This window comes from Camellia sinensis, chromosome 12 (assembly GCF_055761805.1).
Source record: "Camellia sinensis isolate YWXY chromosome 12, ASM5576180v1, whole genome shotgun sequence".
NCBI classification, from domain to species: domain Eukaryota; kingdom Viridiplantae; phylum Streptophyta; class Magnoliopsida; order Ericales; family Theaceae; genus Camellia; species Camellia sinensis.
This window is the reverse complement of record NC_138972.1, coordinates 161,744,588-161,770,365: the sequence shown is the minus strand read 5'-3', so window position 1 is coordinate 161,770,365 and position 25,778 is coordinate 161,744,588. Positions and strand designations below refer to the sequence as shown.

General features: G+C 36.1%; 1 protein-coding gene across 1 annotated transcript; it reads left to right on the top strand.

The window, feature by feature from the left end:
* Positions 1–1,811: 1,811 nt before the first annotated feature.
* Positions 1,812–23,366, top strand: SDG4 (SET domain group 4). The gene is given in 12 exon segments (XM_028200845.2): positions 1,812–2,443; positions 6,100–6,246; positions 6,961–7,125; positions 8,005–8,031; positions 8,798–8,915; positions 9,101–9,197; positions 14,568–14,661; positions 14,783–14,861; positions 20,742–20,913; positions 22,361–22,441; positions 22,950–23,079; positions 23,081–23,366. Coding segments are annotated over 12 exon segments (1,569 nt in total). The 5' UTR covers positions 1,812–2,035; the 3' UTR covers positions 23,132–23,366.
* The last annotated feature ends 2,412 nt before the right edge of the window (positions 23,367–25,778 follow it).

The following is a 25,778-nucleotide window of genomic DNA, read 5'->3' as shown; positions in this document are numbered from 1 at the left end:
GTGATCAAATCAGTTTTGTATAAAAAAATAAATGATGAACAAATTAACGGTTGACACAAAACTGATTCGATGAGATAACTATCGATATCTAATTAACGTGATTTTTTTTACAATCATAAAGTACTCGACTAGTTCTACGTATTAAACAGTTCAGATTATTAAAATGAGACCTATAGTTGGCCCTTACAGGCCCAACAACACTCTCCAGTCCGATCTAGGACTGAAGGCAAGCTACTCCCTTTTAAAATCATAAGTAGCGTTTTTGGTTTACTTTTTAAATATTGAATTTGATTTTAAATCATGATTTGGATGAAACATATTAATTAAACATGTTTTTAAAATACAACTTAAAATTATTTTCAAAACTCTTCTCTCTTCTTTTTTTCTATTATTATTAATCAATCAATCAATCACTTTTTTTCTCTCATCTATCATCTCTTATTTTCTTTCACATTCTATACATCAATCAATAAAAAAAATTACAAATTATTCAAAAACTATTTTCAAAACTTGGGTATGTTTGGTTTGAATTTGTAGAGTGATTTTGGGAAAAAATTTCTAAAAAATTTGTTTGGTTTGTAAATTTTTCAAAACAATTTTCAAAATCAATTTCTCTCTCTTACCTATCAATCAATCACTTTTTCTCTCTCTTCTTTCATTCTCAATCACTTTTTCTCCCACACATATCTATTCAAGTATAACAAAATATCAAATCATTCCAAACTCCCAAACTCCAAAATTACTTTCAAAATACACAACCAAACAAACTAAAAAAATTTCTAAATTCTCTCCCCAAAACAATTTTTAAAAACTATCTCTCCAAAAATCAAACCAAACATAATCAAATATATTTTTAACTTTTTAAAATTAAACTCATAATTCAAAACACAACTCTTCTCTGAAATTATAATTCTAAAACAAAATCAAACCCAACATAACTTTTCAAGACTCACCCAGTTTGCTGGTAGTTTCGTAACTTGCTATAGTATGGAGTGTTTTAAGAAGGGAAAATGTCTCGTAGCTCAAATTTTGTGGCTCAAAAGTGGCTCAAATGGCCAAAACGACGTCGTTTTGGCCATTTTTATGTTGTTCTGTACTCAAAACGACGTCGTTTTGGCCATTTGAGCCACTTTTGAGCCACAAAATTTGAGCTACGTAGCATTGTCGTTTAAAAAGATAATTAAAATTATTATTATTCAGTGTATTTATTTGAGTTTTTTGAATTAAGTTTTTTAAAAATTAAGTTTTTAAATTTTTGTGTTTTTTTATTTTTAGTAAATATTTTTAAAATTTTAATTTTTTAAAATTTTTTTAGATGCACCTTACTTAAATGTATCTAAAAAGTAAAAAATTTGTGAAAAAATATTTTTAAAAATTAATAAATACATAAAAATATAAAAAATGTTCTGAATTCTCTTATTTTTTTTTGTATTTTTGGTATTTAGTGAATTTTTAAAAAGTTTTTTTTTTTACTTTTTAAGTATATTTATGTTAGGTATGTCTAAAAATTTTAAAAATTGCTTAAAATATTAAAAAAATTCAGTAAAAATAAAAAAAAACGAAAAATAAAAAATTAGAATTTTCTGAAAAGTATTTTTAAAAAATGATAACCAAGCATAGTGATTATTATTATTATTATTTTTTTTTATGAGAGAGGGAAGTAGGCTAAAAAATGAGCCTATATCCGGAGGATGTTTCAGTAATTTCACGCCAGATCTCTGCAACTACAAATTTCAGCTTTCCCGCCCAAGCACCCACCCTTATTCAGATCTATCTCCAAAAACCCGCTGCCCTGCCTGCTTCACACTCAGATCTCCCCCCTTCTCTCTCTCTCTCTTTCCCCCTCTCTCTCTCTCTCTCTCTCTGTGTGTGTACAACGCCCATGTTAGAGTCTCTTTCTACTTTCTCTACTATCTGTCTACTTTCAGTTTCTCCAGCTGCAGTTGAATATATAAATTTGCATATATATATATATATATTCCAAGCCTAAATTTGCCGTAACCACACAAGGGCTTTTAGGGTTTTTGAAGCGACCATGCCTGACTTGGGCAATATCTTGAACACGTCGTTGCTGTCAATCTCTCGCTGCCCCTGCGCAAACCTAAAACCTGCTTCCGATCAATGCGATTCGGGTGGTTCTACTACGTACCCCATTCCGGTGCAAACCCTAGGCAGAGACGGCGACAGTTGGTGTTGCGATCTGGACCAGAGTTTGCGATTCCCGATCGTGCACAAGGGGAAAATTTGTAATGGCAGTCGGATTAGTGTTTTTAGGCGGACTCGGACTCGGTCTCGGACTCGGGGGTCGGCAGAGCGAAGCAAGAAGTCATCGGGAATGAAGAGTTTGGACGCTTATGTGAAGGCCTGGGCAGCAATGAAGATTGAGTCTGGAGTTCCTGAGCCGAAATGCTTCCTTCCCTTCCTTGCTGGTTCGCCAAGACTGGTAAATTCTTGTCTTTGTAGCTTCCATGTTGATGATTTTTTTCTTTTTTGTGTGTGTGTCCTTTGTAATGAATTTCCAGTTATCTCTTATAGGTTGTGCTGCTATTTTTGTTTATTTTTAATATTGTTTTGTTTGTTATTTGTAACTTTAACCTAGACTTCATTTAATTTAGTGGTGTGGTGTTCAAATTTTGATTTGAATCTGAATATGAATTTGATGAGTTTCAGGGGGTAACTAACTCAGTTACAGGACTCAATTAGGTGAGGGTATTTTCAGTAATTTTGGGATATACAAAAATCTATTTGGCAAAGGGCCTCAGGACACCAACAGAGGTGTGCCCTTTATATATAGTACAGCAAATTTCACTTTATACCCTTGTGGTTTGGCCAATGTGCGGATCACCTCCTTGTTATTTGGAAATAACTATATAACGCACCCCAATGTGATTTGTACTTGTGCCTAAATTTGGCCAATGTGATTTGTAGACTAAAACACACCCCAACTTCTTTAACAAAACTTGTGAATTGACTTTTATACTCTCTTCTTCTTCCTCTTTTCTTAATAAATCTCTCTCTCTCTCTCTCTCTCTCTCTCTATATATATATATATATATATATATATATATATTCTCCACTTTCCTTCCATGGCTGCCATATATTCTCTCCATTTTTCTCCTATGGCTGCCAACTTCCACCCGCAGTCCATTCCTACCCCAGCGACCATCACCCAATCATGAAAACTCAGTGATTTGATCACAAATTTGCACCAACCACAATATGCATATGTATTTGATTTAGAACCTCTGTTCAACACCCATTTTAACCAATCTACACTAAAGGAATCATGATAACAATAGCTGTATATGGATATATACATGAGAATAAGTGAATAATTATAATCTGTTCAACACTCATTTTAATGCCATTATATTTATATATATGTATAATTATTATTGTAATTAAATCAAAATCACTTTTACAACAACAAAAAAACAAAAGGGAGTGGTGGGATGATCACATAAATTGGGGGGGGGGGGGGTTCAATGGAAGTAGACCAAAGGCAAGCTTGTAATTTCAAGATTTGAGTTCATTTTACAAGTTGGAAACTTATTTTTTATTTTTTTCTACAACCTGGTTTTAGTGTTAAAGGTTTTGCTTATAGTGTAATATGAGATGTGGGATTTGCATTGCCTAGACTTCTTTTTTTTTTTTCTACAACCTGGTTTTAGTGTTATAGGCTTTGCTTAGTGTAATATGAGATATGGGATTTGCATTGCCTAAACTTCTTGCATATCGTTTGAGTATTAGCTTTTGTTTTATGCAGATGAATCATTGATCCCCCATTTGGAGGTTATTGTCCCAGATTAACAGGGTATTGGTGTTTTTTGACAAGCATAGGAGGTGCTGATGACTGGGGAGGAATAGAGTGAAAAACATTAGAGAGGGAAAAAAGAATGGCATTTGAAGATGTATAAGGGGTGTTTTCATCTTAAAATAAGCTTACTCTCCACATAGATGCATGACTGTCACACATTGTTAGTTTAGATGGAAAAGCTAACGGTGCATTTTAATCCACAAATCATATGGGGCTTATGTGGTTATTTCCAAATGATAGGGATCCACACGTAGGCCAAACCATAAGGAGGTAAAGTGAAATTTTCCGTATATAGTATAGATGTGAGAGGTTGAAACATGAAGGGAGAAATATTTTTACACTGAATAGGAAGTCCTTGTGCAATTTGTTATTGGAGTTTTAAACTGTAAATGAATGTGAAGTGGTAGAGCAAGATAAATATATTATTTTTAAAGAACCAGATATACTTTTTGTAAAAGTTTGCATTTATTGGCCAATGGTTTAAATTTCCAATGATATGAGTCTTCTAGTGGATCCTTTTTAAACTTCTTTTATGTGTTGTCTGTAATGAACCTTAGATCTTGTAAAAAACAAAGCTGGTTAACTAGGCTAGTAGTTGACATATATGTTGTTAAGTTTAAAAGTTACAATGCTGTAGCCTAATGATACTTTGCTTCTTACATTTTACAAATAACAAGTTACAAATTTCTGTTAGGAAGCTTGATATCACCATTTAATTTATGAATCAAACTACTAGGATATAGTGCCATTTGAAATGGCATAGCCACTTACTAATATATTGGACAAACGTCAACAGAATAAGGTTATTTTATAGTTTATAGTTTCTGAATGGTTCAACGTCTTGTTTCACTTTAACAGTTTAAACATTTAATGGGTTTCCTTCCTACTAAGGTTTTGGACTATAATGCTGGTAACGTTTAAAGCGGAATCAGCCTGTTGGAGTTTAAGTTTGTAGCATGTTGCTGCCCATATAGCATTAATAAAGTTTGGGCTTCTCTACTTTAAACATTGTTTTAGTTATGTGTTCACAACAAAAGTGGAGTGAGCTGCGGTAGTGCCCCAACCTGTACAAGGGCTCACTCTTCAGCTCAATCATACCATACAACGGGGTCGATTGCAGCAATACAACATGAAATTAATGAAAAGGGTGTTGCCCCACTGCTTATCTCACCATTGCTTGCAGGCTAGCCGCTAGACTAGAGACAAACCTAACCTTAGCAGTATCAGTAGAAAGTGGCTGCTTTTTTAATCAAATTTGTGTTTCATGCTTGATAGCATGAACTCTTGCCATTGCACCAGGCAATTATTAGTTGAAGTAGATGTAGCGGTAATCTTTGGCAAATTTATGGAATCTAGAATTCTGCTTCCAGCTAACTATTAATTTGAATGCTGTCTTGGTGAGATAATTCATGCTGATATGGGAAGAGATGAATGCTTGTACTTTGTCATGTACTGTTACTTTCAAACGCATTTAGTAGTTTAAATTCTGTGAGATGGAAAATCTATGGCATGAGATGAGAGTAGTTTTGAACTATGTTACACGGACTCAGGTATGGGTGCATATGTAGAGGTCGGATCCATCAAATCTCAAATTTAAAGATATGCGGACTCGACAAAGAGGGGTCATATTTTTATATTTTTAATCTATTATGTGGGATAAAATGGTGTTATATGTAACATACTAACATGTAGTGTCAAAAAGGCATTATACTCATGTCATAGCAATTATACAACAATACAAGTATAATCTCTTCAATTGTTTTCTTCTCTTTGGTGTATCCAAATGTCAAGGCTAATTTTATCACTAAAACTGATTAAATCATTTTTGGTTTGAAAAATACTGTTTGTTAGGAAAATGAAACTGATGTTTCATAATCACTTAAGTAATGAGCTAGTTGAATTATAATCAATTTTTTTGCCATTTATCATTATAAGATATTAGATATTTACACTTGGAGCTAGGAATTCATAAAATAAAAACTAAAGACTAACTTTCTTTGCTTTGCGAAAAGGACTTGGCATCAGATTATTAATTATTACCCATTTTTATGATAATAATTGTAGACCAAAGAATTCTGAATAATTCAATTGAACATATCTTAAACATGGCCTTAAGTGTTTCCAACATTTATGTTGATTTTCTTTTTGATATTAGTACAACAAAATAGTAGAAGTTACTGTTTTGTTTGATGCATTGGTGGCAATTGGCAACTTCCATTATTTTATGTTTCATTTTGAACCAATAAAATAGTGTTGTCAAATATTTTCATAATTTATTGCAGGTTGAGTGCAGAGTTTGCCAGAACTTAGTCTATCCTGGGGAGGAGGTGTTATGCTCTGTTCGTGGTTGCAAAGGTGTATTCCACTCAACATGTGCGAAAGAAAAGCTTTGCTTCTCTTCTTTGAAGAAATTCAAGTGTCCTCAGCATGTATGATTCTCTCCATTATGATCTTATCTTTGATTCTACTTTTAGGTTCACTATCTAATCTTTGAATTGTGTTAGTATGCATGGTTTGTGTACAGATAAATTGCATGTTTGGTTTTTCAATAAAGAAATGAAAAAATAAAAGTTTGCTGTTATTTTGTACTGTGATGGTATTTTTGGGCTTTTTTGTGCTTTGATGTACAATATACTCTCTACTTGCACAGGTTGTCAAACATGTAAAGTTGTTTGCTTTAGATTGATCAATGGAATAGCGAGAATTGAACACCCTTAATGAATTTTACTAATGCTTATTTACAGAAAACTAGTGTTTCTTTTAAAATTTTAGTGAGCTTAACTTATGTTTGTGATAGCCAAAATAAGTTACTAGTGTATAAGGATCTAAAGCAAGATGAATTTCACAAAAATACACTTGTGCTTTATCTACTAATTCTGAATATCTTGTTTCATATCTGTTTTTTGGTTTTGTTTTTTGGACCTGGCATTTTTCAAATATAGGTCGCCCGGTCTGGATTATATTCTGTTTGCTATATATTTTTTCCTCTTGGTTGTGATATTTCAATATTTATAGATTATCAAAACATAATTTTTTGTTTTAAAATTAAGAAGTAATGTTCTTGTACAGATACTGATGTATTATTAGTCTTAAATTATTACTTGCATTGTTGCTCATGTATGTGACATCTATATTTTGAAAAGGCATGCTTCTTGTGCAAACAAAAGTCATATTGGCGATGTGTGCGATGCACGTTAGCATCACATGATAAGTGCGCTGCGTTTCAAGAGGGCGTGATCCATTTAAACGATCAACCAGGACGAGCTGTTTGTTGGAGGCATCCTACTGATTGGCGGCTGGAGAAGAAGGTCAATTTCTTCTTTCCTTCATCAGGGTGGTTTCTCTATCCTGATTTGTGAAATATTCTAATTTTTTTGTAGATTTGTTCGAACATACATTTGGTGAATGTGTTTAATTTGATTGCATACACATTGGGGTATAAAGGTCAAGTCTATTTAGTGATTTTTTATTTATATAAAAAAATGAGGAGTTTTTGCATTTTCTAGCTATGGTCATGGAATTATCTTGGCCTTGTTATTAGATTGAATTCCATAGAGATGGTGTCCTCTTTTAATTCATTTTGATTTTTTCCCCATTTGACATAGGCCCTCATCTCTTCCATTTGCTCTCACCTTTCCACTCGCGCTACTTGAAAGGAATTAGAAGTAACCTTTTCCCTAAGCTAAGCTTGCCAGTCTCTCTATTCTAGTTGAGTAAGGAAGTCCTCATAGCTTATAGTTTGTGAATGCTTAAATCACTCTTTTTGAATGAAAAATACGGGGTTTGAATTAGGACCCAGAAAAAAAAAAGCTCTTCTATTGATGAGGCCTGTGCTTCCTTTGTTGAAATTAGGACAAATGGTTTGATTCGAGATTTCTTATGTATCATTTTGTATGCATTTGTTTAAACATATATTAGGTGGCAACATGTGGGTCCTATTGAGCTATGTTGAATTTTTTTATTAATTTGAAGTAACTATACCTTCAATACTTTGCTACCCTGCAATTATTTTTTAATTACTCATTGATTTTATGGGTCTTGCTAGACTGATTATTTCATGATGTTGGCTGTGCTCATTGCATTTGTCGTCTAGAAATTAAGCTTTATGTTTGGGTTTTATTATTTTGTTCATATTTTTTATTGATTAGGCTGGCTGACAGGACTAATATATCTTGTTCAATGAGCAGCATGTGGCCGCAACGAGTGTCATAGAGGTCAGAGTTTTAGTATTTTGTTACCTTTTTTTAACATTGTATATAACAAAAAATGCTTTAGGAAATTTCTTTTTTTCTTTATGCATTTATTTATTTTATATTTTAGGGTAAATTACAATACACCCTTTGAGATTTATTTAAAATACAGATAGCCTTGTGGTTTGAAAAATTACAAATACTTCCTTGTTAGTATTTTTTATTTAACAGAATTAACTAAAAAAATAAAATTTATAATTACTCTTCTATACAATAATAAAATTACTTCAACTATTAATTGAAACATATTTTTAACATTATTAAAAACTGTTAATTGACTTGATGAGTTATTAATAAAAAGGGCGATTTATTATGAAATTAGAAATCTCAGGGGGTGGAATGTAATTTCCAAAACCACAGGGGGTGATTCGTATTTTAATCAAATCTTAGGGATTGTGTTTGTAATTTACCCTCTATTTTAAATTATACACTACATGCAGCATGGAGGAAGTAGTCATCAACTGTTTTTACTATTTGAGATATATGGAGTTTTTCACTTCCCTTCCTGTCCTCCCAATATGGAGGAAATCGAAAGAAAAAAGTTACAAGCTTTATCCCTGATTCCTTAAATGCAGACTTGGCTTACTGGAAATTGAGACAATTTTGAAGACATATTTTTGGGAAAACTAAGATAGTTTTTCAGTTGTTCTATTGCAAAAATTAGTTTATAGATGCTCTATATATATAATCATTATATGTTAAGGCTAACTGTCTCACCTCTCAAATTTAGGAAATATTTTGTCGCTTGCCTCTACCCTACACTAAGGAGGAGTTCAAGATTGATTTTACTTGGAAAGACATGATGGAGAATAAAATGGAGCCACCTCCATACGTGCACATTAGACGTAGTATCCTATTCATACTTTTATTGAACTAGGCTGAACCAGTTAAATATTTTCCTCATTTTGTGATTAAATTGTATGCCTTGAACTAAAAGTATTGAGTTTCTTTAACATTTGTGCAAGGCTAAATGATTTTTTGCTCCAGATTGATGTTTAGTATTCTATGAAATTGACATCCTTAACTGAATTAGACGTGTACCTTATTAAGAAAAAGCGAAATGATGTTGATGCTGACATTGGTTGCACGAATTGCAGTTCTACACAATGCTGTGAAGATTGCGTTTGCAGGTATTATATTTCCAATGGTCATCCAAATGCATGCAACACTTAGGGCTCCACATTTATGAGGGCCCATTTTCTGTTTCAGAAAATAGCTAACGTGCTCGTCATAATTCACATGTTTTAAGATTCACTACCCAAGTATACCAATGATCCTCTATATTTTTTATTCCAGGAGTTAATTTAATGATACCGTATCACCAAATACATGTTTTTTTTTTTTTTGGTAATTAGTCTACATCATGAATGTTTATTTTGAACTTTAAGAAAAAATATAAGCCACGCAGTCTCTCATGATCTATGAAGCACAATCATGTCTCTGGAGGTGACGTATTGGTGTTCGACATGTGCTAGATAGGCTTTAGAAACATGTTGGACATGTTTGAAGAAGTGTTTTATTTTATTTTTTCGGGTCGCACTAGGACATGTTGGGGAAATGCAGTGTCCCAATTTTTTTTATTTTTTATTTCTTTCTCCAACCAAAGTAGCATACCCAAGGTTGATGAATTTGATAAGAATAAATATTTGACATATAATAAATATATAACATGTAAATATATAAAATTATATGTTTTTCCCATGTCATGCTGGTTTGTTTTGTCTTGCATTTTTTTGAAAATTTACATGTTTGCGTGTTATTTCTCATGTCCATGTCTGCATTTGTGCTTCTTAGCATGTGATAATTAGCAAATCTATGTCAATGCAACTGGTGGCCCTCAAAACACCCTCTTCCGATACAACAAGAATAATGAAATAGAAAATTAAGGAGGTAGTTTTTTGGCGTAAGAATTTGTGTCTTTTTATTTGATCATCTAGTTTCTCTGTTTGTGACGTTTAAAGCTTCTGTTGAATAAACCCAAGAAGCTCATACAAAGCAATCCTACATTTTATTTGAACGATATTTTGTTAAAATTCACCTATTACACACCTACCACTACCACCTACTACACACTCACCTACTCCACCTACTCTCCACCTACTCCTCACCTACTCCTCACCTACTACACACTCACCCTCTTCTATATATAGGAATCATGAATCATTGTAATATATATCAACAATACAACAATCAATAATACATCAATTTTAACATGGTATCAGAGCTATAGGTTAGCTCTCGGTGATCTTCACTTTCCGGCGGGCGGCAACCTTGCCTTCACCGCCCGCCGGACCCCAACCGTGCCAATTGAAACCTCCAACACATACCTCCTCTCCTTTCACCTTGGTCTCTGCAACCTCACTCTGTAAAATCACCACCTCCATCGGCGTCGTCCAAGTCGGCAACGGCAGCTTCCGTAGATCAGCATCCGAAGATCTACTGCATGAAGCTCTGGGCCACCAACGAGGTTCGGGCCAAGTCCAAGTCCATGCACTGAGGAGTTATAAAGAGTAACAATGTTTGGGTCAAGTAACCCTTTTGGGCAGTCGTCCAATAGCCCATTTGGGTCCCAATCAGTTTTTGGACAGGCTAATAATGCAAGCAGCAATCCATTTGCTCCCAAACCCTTCGGTAGTACAACAACCCCTTTGGGTTCGCAGACAGGGGGTTCCATTTTTGGCGGCACTTCAACTAGCGTTTTTGGTGCAACCCAATCATCATCACCTTTAACTTCCACGCCAGCTTTTGGTGCTTCATCGGCTCCAGCTTTTGGTGGTTCCATGTCTGCTTTTGGAGCTTCATCAACTCTGGCACCGTCGGCAACATCACGCCGCCATGAAATCCTCGTCCCTCCAATCCTCCGTCATCTCCGACCTCGTCCTCCTCTCCTGCGTCGGCATCCGCATCGTCTTCGTCCACGGCGGTGGCCCCGAGATCAACCAATGGCTGAGTCGACTCGGCCTCCAACCCAACTTCCTCCACTGCCTCCGAGTCACCGACGCTTCCACCATGGAAATCGTCTCCATGGTCCTCATCGGCAAAGTCAACAAACACCTCGTCTCTCTCTCCTATCACCCACCAGGATCTCTAGTCCGAATTCGGTGTCCCTATTGATTAAAGGAGTCACCCATGTGACCTACTTTACAATAAATAAATAAATAAATAAAATTAAAAAAAAAAAAGGGAAAGAAAGATGGCATGACATGCATCATCGTCAACTTTCATCATTCCATTCACACTTTACACACCACACCACTCAACTTTCTTTTTCTTTTTTTTTATTATTTTACTCCATCTTTTGAAAAGCACACGAAACACAAATTGATTTGCACATTATATCTCTTTTCTCTCTCTCTCTCTCTCCCTTTACACCCTCTCTTTTCCTTTCTTTTTCTTTTAATATTTACCTCCACTACCTTTTGTCTTTCCAATACAGCCACCACCTTACCCCAAACCTCTTTTTTTTTATTCGTTTTATTCTTATTATCATCCTCCTCATCATGTACCCCACTTTCTCTCTCTCATTTTTCACTTTCCAATCCCCCGAGGCACATGCTTTCGCCCTTAATCTATTCTTATTTTTATTATTAAAAAAAAAAAAAACAAAAAAAAAACAAATACCAAACCCATTGCAGGTTTTCACAAAACCGTGGGCCACAAAACTTTTTTTTTTTTTCATTATTGTTTCTTTGCCAAAAAAAAAAAAAAAAAAAACACAGATGAAGAAGACGAACTGCACACCAACCTCATTTTATTCATGTCGGGGCTCACCCCGATCACCATTTTACACCAAAAAAAAAAAAAAAAAACCCACACCAAAACAACCACACCCACAGTGAGATTTTTCTTCTCTACTCTGTCGCCGGTCTCTTCTTCTTGCCTCCGTCCTGGACGGCCCTTGCCGGTGTTGCCTCCGTGTTTCCTTGTCCACCGAGCACGTTCACTCCCCTATACTCCTCCACTGCAGCCTATGAAGCACAGGTACGGGTACGAGTACGGTACGGGTATGAGTGCGGGTACGTCGATACGTCAAAATTCAAAAAAGTATGATACGGGTACGGCTGCGGTACGCCAATAAATATATATATTTTTATTATATATGATAAAAATTATAATTTATAAAATTTATTATATATATTATATATGATCAATTATATTATATATTATACATGATCAATTACATTATATATAAAAATTTACATTATACATGATTTTTATAAAATTTATGATCAATTACATTATATATTATATATATATTACATTATATATAATATATATATATATTTTTATTACATTATATTATATTATCAAGATATATATTATAATATAATATATATCTTATTATATTATAAGATATATTATATATCTTATATTATATATATATTATATGTATATGTCTTATATTATATATATTATATTATATATCTGAGGGATCAAAGACGAAGAGGAGCAGACGCAGAGGCGAGAGAGCAAAGGCGATCGAGAGACGAAGAGAGAGAACAAGAGAACAGAGGCGATCGAGAGACGGAGAGAGAGAGAAAGGAGAGAGACGAAGACGATCGATCAACAGTGAGCAGAAATCAGTCAAAGAGAGAGACGATTGATCGATCGATCGAAGAGAAAACCCTAGAATCCTTCATTGCCCTAGCACACAAAGGCGACGCCTCTTTACACTATCAGGTTCGATCTCTTCCATCTCCTCTGTCTCTCTCTCGATTCCCTCTATAAATGTGTTTATGGTATGTTTAAAGCACGAGGTTATCTCTCTCTCTCTCTATGTATGTATACATGTAGTTTTTGAGTATTTTTTGCCCCGGAACGTACCCATGGCGTACCCCCTCCGCACCCATGCCGTACCCAAATGTACCAGACGTACCAGACCCCTTTTGGCCGTACCCGGTACGCGTGCAGCCGTACCGGTACGCGTACCCGTACCCGGTACGTACCCGGTACTTGTACGGCAACATTTTAGGAGTACCGGTGCTTCATAGACTGCAGCATATGGCGGACCTCCAAATCGGAACATCACGGTGGCCTTCCGCTTCAGCTCTTTATTTTCTGCTTTCAGTACACTTATCTCTGCTCGCGCATCCTTATACATGCGCTGGAGCAGAGTCAGTTGGGCGTTTAACTGCTGCACCTCATTTGTCCTACTCTGCAGCCGGTGCGACAAGTTTGTGACCGCCGTCATGGTCTCCACACATGACTTCAGTGTATATTGATTGGCTTCAATATCTGTTTGCCCTGCCATTTTTTGCTCCACAGACCGCATCGGAAAGTTCAACGGAGCAAAACCAGCGGTGTTTGGTTGCGGTTCACTAGCCACCGCACCAGTTATCTCTCTTGTTGACTCGTTGAGGTCTGGAAAGAGAGTGAGCAGACTACGGGACGAAGAGGCCATTTTCTGGGCAACTGAGTGTTACAGAGTGTTTCAAGATTTGCAGCTCTTAGAGACAATCTCTCAGAAAACGAATATCTCTCTCAGAAAAATGAAGAGTGTTTCAGAAGTTTTTTTCACAAGGTTTTTTTTGTCTTCGCTTCTGCCTCAAGTACAGCCTCCGCCTCAGTTTATAAAGACCCTGACGAAGAGGCAGACACGCGCATCATGCGCCGCTCGGCGCTCGACGACAACATGGGCGCGCCTTTTGATGGCATGTCTTTTGATGGCACGCCTTTTTATGGATTGGGCACGCCTTTTGATGGCACGCCTTTTGAAAGATTGGGCACACCTTTTGAGGGTGCGACTTTTTAAGGGTCCGACAAGACTCTGTAAACTGTCCCGACATTGATTCCGGTTAGTTTCTACAAGGGTTCAGCAAGACTCAGTAAACTGTCACAACAACTGTCACAACATTGTCTGCTACAACGGTCCGACATGACTCCATAAACTGTCTTCTACATCGGTCTGACACCGCCATCCAGTGTCCTCTACACCGTTATGACACCACCATACAGTGTCCTCTACAACGTTATGACACCCCCATACAGTGTCCTTTACAACGTTATGACACCACCATCCAGTGTTTTCACCAATGGTCTGACACGACCAAACAGTGTCACTTATTCTCTTTTATTTTTATGTATTTTCTTGTTTTGTAACTCTCTCCAAACTCAAGTTGGTTAGTTCCTATCCCCCTTGAGTTTGCGGGGGGCTGTTAAAATTCACCTACTACACACCTACCACTACCACCTACTACACACTCACCTACTCCGCCTACTCTCCACCTACTCCTCACCTACTACACACTCACCCTCTTCTATATATAGGAATCATGAATCATTGTAATATATATCAACAATACAACAATCAATAATACATCAATTTTAACATATTTCAATTCTAAGAATTGATCTTTTGTTGCATTCTATTTCAAGCATTTATTTTTAACCTTCTTTTGCAGTCAAGTTTATATATTTATCTATTGATTTCGCTATGCATTTGACTTCAAGTGTTTTGGGTTTGATTAGTGTTTTATATACTATAAATGTGTGATTAATAGGGTTCAATGTATAAGCTGCTCAAAAGCTTGTCGTTGCTCAGAAATGTGCACAAACAGACCATTTCGTAAAGAGAAGAAGATCAAAATTGTCAAGGTAAGTTCTGCCTCATAATCTCATCAATTTTCTTAATAAAACGTTAGTCACTAATTTAAATTTTTTCAGTAGTATTATTGAGTGAACTGTTCTTTGAATATGGTGTTATATTCGTTTGCAGACTGAATTTTGTGGATGGGGAGTAGAGGCAGCTGAATCCATTAATAAAGGTGATTTTGTGATCGAGTATATTGGGGAAGGTAGTTTTCTTTACCTGATATTTTGAGCTTAATTTACTTTTTTGTTTTTTTTTTTTGGGGGGGGGGGGATTTTGTGATCGAGTATATTGGGGAAGGTAGTTTTCTTTACGTGATATTTTGAGCTTAATTTTGTTTTTTGGGGAGGGGGGGGGGGTTAGAAATGTGATAATGTCATTTTGATCTTTAACATTATTCTAGTCACAAGCATTTCCCTGATAGTTTCGTCTGTGCGAGCAATAGCAAGGTACACAAGCTTCACAGCTCATCCGGTGAACAAACATGCTTATATCCCCTATTACTTGACTGAAACTTTGACCACTGTCAAGTTAAGTGTGACTGAAACTCAGAACATTGTCAAGTTAACAGAACAAGATGTGATTGTTAGATAGCTTGATATGCATGATTGGGCCTATTTCCTAACAACTTAGGCTTTTGGAAAAATTAATAACTTAATATGGTATTAGAACTCCGGTTAAAAGAGGTCTTGAGTTCAAGTATTAACATTTGGTATTATGTCTAGCTTGGTTTCTTCTTTTCTGTTTGGTTGTTTACTTCTCCTTCTGTTTAGTTCTCTGTTTGTCTCTCTATGTGCAAGACGGGATTACACGTGAATGAGGTGTAGATAGCTAGATATACATCGTTGGGTCCATTTCCTAACAGCTTAGACTTTTGAAAAAATTGGTAACTTAACAGTGACCTCTCTTATTTTACCATTATAGTTTACATAACCATGATCTCCTTTACCATCACCACCACCACCCTGTGTTACATAGACTCACCGTTTTCAGCTAAATACCGGTGTTAGACACAAGATACCTACATGGGTGTGGAATATGGCTTGGGCACATCACTTCGCAAGAGGATACGGCTGTGTGAAGCATATCAAGGAAGACAAACCACAGATTGGGAAGCTTGAGGAAGAAAAACATGGATTGGGGCAGATTGAAGCACAATAGCGATTGACGTTGACCATTGTCGATCTGAAATTGTAAAAATATATGTATTATTGATTGATATCTGATTGATGTTGTACAAGATTTATTAATTACAATTCCTATACAATCTATATATAGAAGAAAATGTGGTAGTAGGTGTAGTGGAGGTGATAGTGGGTTAGGTGAAGGTGTAGTGGAGGTGATAGTGGGTTAGGTGAAGTGGAGTGTGTGGTGAAGTGGAGGTAGGTGAAGTGGAGTGTGTAGTGGAGTAGGTGAAGGTAAAGATGGGAAATTCTATTATTGATATCTGATTGATGTATGTATTATTGATTGATATCTGATTGATGTTGTACAAGATTTATTAATTACAATTCCTATACAATCTATATATAGAAGAAAATGTGGTAGTAGGTGTAGTGGAGGTGATAGTGGGTTAGGTGAAGGTGTAGTGGAGGTGATAGTGGGTTAGGTGAAGTGGAGTGTGTGGTGAAGTGGAGGTAGGTGAAGTGGAGTGTGTAGTGGAGTAGGTGAAGGTAAAGATGGGAAATTCTAACAGCCCCCCGCAAACTCAAGGAGGAGAGAAACTAACCAACTTGAGTTTGGAGAGAGTAACAAAACAAGAAAATACATAAAAATAAAAAAGGATAGGAGACACTGTATGGTCGTGTCAGACCGTTGGTGAAGACACTGTATGGGGTGTCATAACGTTGTAGAGGACACTGTATGGTGGTGTTAGACCGATGTAGAAGACAGTTTATGGGGTCATGTCGGACCGTTGTAGAAGACAGTTTATGGGGTCATGTCGGACCGTTGAAGGAGACAATGTTGTGACAGTTTACGGAGTCTTGTCGGACCCTTGTAGAAACTAACCGGAATCTATGTCGGGACAGTTTACAGAGTCTTGTCGGACCCATAAAGGAGCTAACCGGAATCAATGTCGGGACAGTTTACAGAGTCTTGTCGGACCCTTGAAAAAGCTAACCGGTATCAAATGTCGGGACAGTTTATAGAGTCTTGTCGGACCCTTGTAAAAGTGGCACCCTCAAAAGGTGTGCCCAATTTTGTCAAAAGGCGTGCCATCAAAAGGCGTGCCCAATTCATCAAAAGGTGTGCCGGACATGATGGCGAGGCACGTGGGCGCCTTGGCTTGCGTGCCCGTTTGTCGGCTGGTGGTAAGAGGCGCGCGATGCGCGTGGCTGCCTCGACTATTTAACCAAGGTTGAGGCGGAGGCTGTGCAAACCAGTCTGAAACCGCCGAAAATCCTTTGAAAAAACTCTTCCGTTTCTGAGAAAGAGATTCTGGAACACTCTGTTGCCATTCTGTCACCAACCCTTCCGAACATTACCAGTCTGAAATTGCTATTTCGCTGAAACACTTAGCAACCCAAAAAACATGGCCTCGTCTTCCCGTCCAGCTACCCAGAACCTGCTCACGCTCTTTCCAGAACTGAACGAGCCCACAGGAGAAATAACTGGTGCGGTGTCCAGTGAACCGCAACCAAACACCTCTGGTTTTGCTCCATTGAACTTTCCGATGCGGTCGGTGGAGCAAAAAATGGCGGTGCAGTCGGATGTGGAGGCCAATCAGTATACTCTGAAGGCATGTGTGGAAAGCATGACGGCGGTCACAAACTTGTCGAACCGGCTGCAGAGTAGAACAAATGAGGTGCAGCATTTAAACTCCCAGCTGGCTCTGCTCCAACGCATGTATAAGGATGCGCGAGCAGAGATAAGTGTGCTAAAGACAGAAAACAAGGAGCTGAAGCGGAAGGCCACCGTGATGTTCCGATTTGGAGGGCCGCCATATGCTGCAGTGGAGGAGTATGGGGGAGTGAACGTGCTCGGTGGACAAGGAAGCACTGAGGCAACACCGGCAAGGGCCGCCCAGGACGGAGGCAAGAAGAAGAGACCTGCGGCAGAGTAGAGAAGAAAAATCCCACTGTTTCGATTTGTGTTGTTGGTTTTTTTTTTTTTTTTTTTTTTTGTGTAAAATGGTGATCGGGATTGATCCCCGGCATGAAAAAATGACAAGTGTGTGGAATGTTTGTGGTGTTATTTGGTGTTGTTGTTTTGTTTAAGAATAAAAACAAAATAAAATAAAACAACGGATAAAGAAAATAGATAAAAATATTTGGAGATGCTCACTAACGAGTTGTAGAATAAGGAAATATTGATGGAAAAAAAAGAAAATAAAATAAAACAAACAGAGAGATAGGAAAAATATATTATAATAAAAAAATATAAATATATATATATATATTAAAATAAAAGAAAAGGGAGAAATAACGTGGTTGTTTTTTTTTTTTTTTTTTTGAATAAAAAAGAGAAGATAAAATAAATAAAGAAAGATAATGTTGGGGGGCGGTGGTGTAGTTGTTTACGTGTGGCTTTGTGTACTCATGACTTGACCAAATAAAATAAAGCAAAAGAGGGGACAATAAAATAAAGCAAAAGAGGGGGACAATAAAATAAAGTAAAAGAGGAGACAAAACCATGTGCTCTGCTTCACCATCTCCAAACAAGAGAGAGAAAGAGGGAAATACTGGCTTTCAAGAACAAGCCGCTTTCATTTTCGTAAGAACGACTGTTAAGAATGCAACTCTCTAGGCCATTATATGTCATTATTCTCTCTTGTTCATCAAAGTCAAGGCTAATCTCTCTGTCCCGAGAACAGCAAGCCAGTCTCCTTCTCATGATCATCATCTTTTCTTGTACCCTAGTTGATCTTCACAGCAAATTTCAGTGGAACCCAGATAACTGGTCTAGTATATTCCAAAAGCTATGGCTATGCACCAACCCCTTAGATGAAGAAATCGAAGAACAACAATCTGTAGAGAAGTCTGGAGTCGGGACTTGTTTCAGAGCTGCATCTGTAGAGAAGGTATGTATAGAAAATTTTAGTAGACTAGGTTGAGGTCCGGCGGGCGGCTAAGGTGAGGTTGCCGCCCGCCGGGGAAGCGAAAATATTAGGTTCTAAACCTGCTCTGATACCATGTAAAAATATATGTATTATTGATTGATATCTGATTGATGTTGTACAAGATTTATTAATTACAATTCCTATACAATCTATATATAGAAGAAAATGTGGTAGTAGGTGTAGTGGAGGTGATAGTGGGTTAGGTGAAGGTGTAGTGGAGGTGATAGTGGGTTAGGTGAAGTGGAGTGTGTGGTGAAGTGGAGGTAGGTGAAGTGGAGTGTGTAGTGGAGTAGGTGAAGGTAAAGATGGGAAATTCTATTATTGATATCTGATTGATGTATGTATTATTGATTGATATCTGATTGATGTTGTACAAGATTTATTAATTACAATTCCTATACAATCTATATATAGAAGAAAATGTGGTAGTAGGTGTAGTGGAGGTGATAGTGGGTTAGGTGAAGGTGTAGTGGAGGTGATAGTGGGTTAGGTGAAGTGGAGTGTGTGGTGAAGTGGAGGTAGGTGAAGTGGAGTGTGTAGTGGAGTAGGTGAAGGTAAAGATGGGAAATTCTAACAGAAATAGAAGTTTTCCAAGCACTAAAGATGTGAGATGAGAGATGAGCAGTTTCTAAGTTCAGGCTAAGAAGTGGTTCAGATTCTTCTCTTCTTTTTTTCCTATAGTTTTGGATTTTACATTTTTCTTAATCAATGACTTTATTTAAAACACAGAAATATATGGGCCTGGGCCTGCCCACACTTTTAAGAGAGGAATGAATTACAACCCAAACTTTTAAAAAAAAGAATGATAAAATGCCTGCCCAAACTTCATTGTATTTGGGCCACAATAATTTGAAGTGACAACATTTATTGGGCTAATTTGTCATTCTTCATAATTATCAAACTATAATCCAATTAGTTTTAGCCTGTACAAACCAAAATTCTGCAACAAAATAACCAAAAAAATAATATAAAGAGAAACAAGAAAAAAACCATAAATGAATTTTTTCTCATTAGTCTAGCTAACGGAATAGATGAATGGTTCTGATTGGGACCCATTCAAAAGATTAGGTTCAGATTGAAGAAATTAAAAATTCAGGTATTGATTTGTTATATTGGTTAAACCTGAGTTTCTTTTTCTTTTTATTTGTAATTCCCCTTTTTAATAATGCTATTATATTATTTAGTATGTTTTTGTGAATTTTATAATTATATATTCTTAAAATATATTTTTTTCTTGCGTCTCCATGTTGTGTTGTGAATATTTTTGGTTGAATTTTTTGTGTTTGTTGTGTTGCATTGTACGTGTCACATGTCCATATCTGTGTTTATTAAGTCTTAAGGATTTTTGGACATGAGATTGCAGAAAGTGAGAGAAAGAAGTGGAGTGAAATGAAAGCATGCATTAGGCCACTTTCTTTGAGAGGATATCTGCTTCACCATTTATTTGTGGTTTATGCTAGGTCATGGAAAATTCTCCTTCAAGAGTCCATGCCTCCATGGATGTCACCTGCTGGTTTTGTACAGTGTAGATTGTATAGTGATTAATATTAATTCATTTGAATGTTGGGTTTATGGTCTACCATTCCAATTTTTCATGATTGCCACAGGTGACATTTTTCTCTATAGTTTTCTTCATAAAATTTCATTCACTCTCTCTGTTAAGTGAAGCTTATCATTGCATATTATGGTTATGGAACTCTTAAAACTAGTGAATAGTTTTAGAATAAAGTGGGTTAGATTCTGAATAATAAGATACTTCAAGTGAAGTTGGGTTAGATTTTGAATAAGAAGTTCAAAGATAAGTGTTTGCAGGTCCAGGAGGACATGATAACCCCTTTTCAACATTATACATTCATGGGTTCACACTTCTTACAATTGAGTTTTATATTACAGAAATGCAGAATCACAAATATTATGATGTGCTATGTTGGTCTTCACTCCCTAAGGGACTTAAAATTTTCTTGGAACTAAAGTTCAAATTTTCTTCTACATGCCTTTAAGATCACAAGTTATTTGTTGTTGCAGTTATTGATGATGCTATGTGTGAACAAAGGCTATGGGAGATGAAGTACAGAGGCGTTAAGAACTTCTACATGTGTGAAATACGAAAAGACTTCACAATTGATGCCACTTTCAAGGGAAATTCTTCTCGCTTTCTAAACCATAGTTGTGATCCCAACTGTAAACTGGAAAAATGGTTAGTATGAACCACTTCTAAGTTCTACAAATTTTTTAGGTTAGCTGTAAAAAGCTGCAGTTTCCTTCTAGGAGCTGAATGTTGAATGTATATAATGGATCTTAACTTCTGGTTTTCAATAAGATTATATTTGTCTTCCACCATTTGCTAAATCAGAAGGTTGGCGTTGTTCATTTGACTGTTTCTTGGGGATCATAGAACTTCTTTAGTGTAGAAGTGTTAGAAAAATGGAATTGTAATTCTCTTTTATGGCAGTGTTCTTATTATATACGAGGAAGGGTCCTTTAAGAAAGTGCTTTTGTTTGCTCAATCATATTTTTTAGACTAAGTAGGATCATTCATGGAGTGAGTTATGGAACACATGTCCCTTAGGGAGCCTATGTTTCCTAATGCCATAGATAAATTAGATGATGGGGTACTTGAAAGTTCAACACCACTATAAAACTTGCTCATTTAAGCTGATAATTATATAGTAGAAAGTCATGATTTTTAATCCTATTTATGGAACCTGTACCTTATTGAGCAAATTTTTGGTCCATATTTTCCCCCCAAAATGCTTTTTGATATAGTTTTTTACGATCTAGGAAGCATGGATACGGGGATATGGCAATACGGGTACGGCGAGGATACGATTGTAAAAAGAAATTATTTTTTATAATTTTAATAATGTAATATGCATGAAAATGAAACCTAAAGTAAATTAATAAAGAGAGATTCCAATTAAGCTAAGGGTCACTCATAAAACATCCAAAACTAAAAGCAAAAGCAAATGCAAATTAAACATTGTCCTTACATGCCGACACCCAAAAAAGAACGAGAGCAGAGAGAAGAAACGTGAGAGAGTGAGAGAGAAGTGAGAAAGACAACAAGGACACGTCAATTTGACAAATTCTACTACTTTAACTCTCACTATATTCATCTTATCAAAGAACTAAACAAAGTATTAAAAGTAATATGTGACTTTAAGTATCTGATATTCCAAAATTAATAAAAAATTAATTAAGAAGTATCCAATACATATCCGTGAGTATCCAAGGAGTATCGGTTTCCGATAAGTATCCGATATAGATACGTCTCTATTTTTGAAGTATACGTGCTTCATAGTTTAAGATAGTAGAATTTGGAGGTTCTTTTCAGTGGCCTCAGTTTTTTCATTCCATTTTTTTTGGTGATCTGCATGATCTTACAGTTTCACCTTTTGTTTATTTTGGTAATAGATTTTGTGTGCCAGATTGATATGGTCCCATAATTTTTTTTTTTTGTTATTTTAGTGGATGTGATTCTTTGACACTATCTGTGCGAGTTTCTTGCATCTATTTGCTGAGCATTGGCATGTCTAATAGTATTTAAAGAGTATAGTAGAACGTGGTTGAAGAATCTTCCTCTGATATCAGAATTTGACTGCTTCACACAAAACAGATTCTGACCTTTTTTTGTGTTTCTGCAGGCAAGTGGAAGGGGAGACACGTGTTGGCGTCTTCGCTGCTCAATCTATTAAGATTGGGGAACCATTAACATATGATTACCGGTATGTTTTAATTTATTTTCTAGTTTCAATTATTGTTTCTTGTTTGCAGTGCTTTATTTTTCATCACTAGCGTTCACTATATTTTAAATTAGGTAGTCAAATGATTAACATCGTCAGTAAACAGATTATGATGAAATTATTCTGGAATGAACAATTGTTAGACACTTATAGTGGTCTCACTATGTTGCATCGTTTCATGTATCACACTTATTTTCTTGTTAGGGTCCTGTACATGTGGTCTCTCTCTCTCTCTCTGTGGGGACGGTGATTTTCATATGGAAGTTCTGGGCTTCATATGTAATTTTGTTATGATTATAAAAAAAAATTGTAGGTTAATTGAAATTGTAAAAAAATTCTGGTTTAATTGTAGGTTAATTGTTTGATAAGTAAAAAATTGTAGGGCCTGATGATTATAAATCTGCCCTGGGATGCCATTAAATGGGATTCCAGACATGAATAGGTAAAATATGTTGCAAGACTAAGAGTTCTATGCTCTTTGGTTTTGTAGATTTGTGCAGTTCGGACCTGAGGTGAAGTGCCATTGTGGCGCTCCAAACTGTCAAGATTATCTTGGGACCAAAAGAAAGATTGTCAAGATTGATGTTTGCTGGGGTTCAAAACGCAAAAGAACACCAATCCTCAGCTGCTTGCTTAACAATCGTTAAACTGACAATTATACTGAGAAGGTGATGTTGTATACTGCTCTTACAGTAAAACACCAATAAACAAAAGAAATGGAGAAGTGCAAGAATACTGTCTCATTTGTCATTGCTGTTGATTTACAATTGCTACATTCATCAAAGAAAATAAAAAAGAAACTTGTAATTTGTAAGAATGCATGTAATTTCCCCATATCGTTGCTAAGTTTTTGTTTGACAAAGGGTACACCTTTCGAAGTATATAAAAGGAATAGTGAATTCTACTTCTTGAGTAGCGTTGATGCTTTTGCTATTCCCCAATCATGATTTAGGGATGGCATCTTGCTATACATTCTTATTTTTCTGCATTTGGATATGACTCAATTGATCTGTGTGATTTTTGTATTTGAAATGGAGCTGCAGACATTTCAATTTTGTAAAGAATTTAGGAAGTACAATTTTTATCATCCTGTGCTTCAAGCAGTTCTTTCTTTCTCTAGTTTATGATTTGTCTGTTATCTTTAGTCTTGTTTTTTGGGTTATAAATTAGCCATTAATGTCCCGATGGATCAAAGGATTGGATAATTTCTCTATTTTTCATGTTGTAATATGTTGTCACCCTCAGCTGGCCATGTTAGAAGCAATTTCTAAGTCTTTCTTCTTCTTCTTCTTTTATTTATTTATTTTAAATTTATTTATCACTAGTAATTTTCATTAAAGTAAGATTAGCCAAACGACATTTATAAGGAGATTAGCAAGAAGCTTACACTAAATTAAGGAAAAATCCTAGTTCAAAAAATAAAGGAAAAATCTTCAAATGAAGCACTAAGGAGAAATTGTACATATATCAAGACAATTTATATTGCGAAATAGAAGTCAATCATAAGAGTTCGATAATATCTTAAGCTTGAGATAAATACATAGGCTACATTTATCTGTGTGGGAAAGTTACAATCACATCAAAAAAAGACAGAAAAAACACAAAATTCCTCAAACCCAAAATGCCCAAGTAGTGGTGGTGGATGATTTGGTGATGAAAGGCGGTAGATCTGGTTGAAGGAAGGTGGTAGATTTGTCAAAGAAGAGTTGGAAGGCGGCAGATCAAGTTGATGGTGGTCGAGCAAAAGGCGGTGACGTGGTAGCGATGGAGGAGAGTGAAGGCAAATTTGGTGAAGGTCACGACCAGAGTTAAGGCAGAAGGGAGAGAACACCTCACAAAAAGAGGGAGAAGGGTAGTTTCCAAGTTATTTGAACAAAAAAACAAGGAAACGAAAGAGAAAAGGGGTAAAAAGAGAGAGGAGGCTAGAACCCTCTCCTATCCCGGCTGTTGCACACAAACGAAACCTTAGGGGAAGAAAAGTTTAGAGAGAGAGAGAGAAGCAATTTCTGAGTTTGTTTTGTTATTTTATCTTTTTTGAAAACATAATGTAAACCAAAATATTTTTTTTTAATAACTTGGATAATTTAAGTTTAAACTCAAAATTACTGTTCATTTTAAAAAATAAAATATAATTTGTTTGTGTCTAGTGATATTTGATGAAATTAATTTTTTATACATATATCATTGCAAGGTTTACGATTCAGATCATCTTGTAGGCCCCAAAATGGGGCCCATTAAATGAAGTATAGAGAATAGTGTAGACATTCCATTTTTGACCGTTCTCAAGACTTGGATATCGTCAATTGTGTATTTGATGATGATTATGATTGCATGTGCTCGCCAAGCGCTCGAAGTCCTCTACAGAATGCCACAGCTTTGAGCCTCGCACTCCTGTCACCTTGTTTTTGGACCAAAACCTTGGTGTTTCAAGCCTGAACTTTTTGGTGACTTGTCGGCCATCACCATGGGCTGTCGGCCATGACTTCTGGTTGTTGGCCATTGGTGTAGCCAGTCAGCCACCAATGTGTTTTGCAAATATTTTATGCTAATTGTGCCAACTGTTTGTACAGATGCATGCATCTGCACCCACATGTAGGGCTGGATCTCTTTTTATGGAATTCATGTTTTCTATATATATGGGGGCTCCTTTCTCATTTTTGGGGGTTAGAATTTTTGGAACAAAAATCTCTCTCTCTTTCTCTCTCTGTTTACATTTTTCTCTCTCTTTTGCAAATTTGTGCATAGTTGCCTACATATACTACATTTTTGCATATACCTCCTTGACCAAAATTGATCACCTTTAAGCTGAGGTTCCTCGAGGTCTTCTTAGAGCTCTTGAAGGTGATTTTAGCTTGAATTGTTGCTTAAAGTTGATCTTTGTTTCAAGAGGTATAACATTTCCCTTTTTACCTTACTTTGAATGCTTGTTTTTCTATCTTTTTTCCACTGTTTTTGGGTTGTTTTTGGGCTATAAAAACTCTGTTTTTGTGGGCTGAAATTGGTGGTTTTAGGCCATTTAAGGTTAGGGGGTTGTTCACCCTTCCTTATTCCTTGTTTAAAAGGGTTTTTCACATTTGTTTCCCACTTTCAAACTATCTTTTGTTGGACTTTTGAACACTGAATTTTAGAGTATTTTCAGTGGTGAAAATCATGTTTTGAAGTCCAAAATTGGACGGGTTAGCCTTCCATTCTTATGTCTTGTTTGTTAGCCTAGTTAGCTCCATATGTTAGCTTAATTTTCTAGCTTTTTGTAGCTTAACTCCAGCCTGTTTTAGGCTCTATTTAAGATTGTTTTAACTTTGTTTTGGGTTGGTTGAGA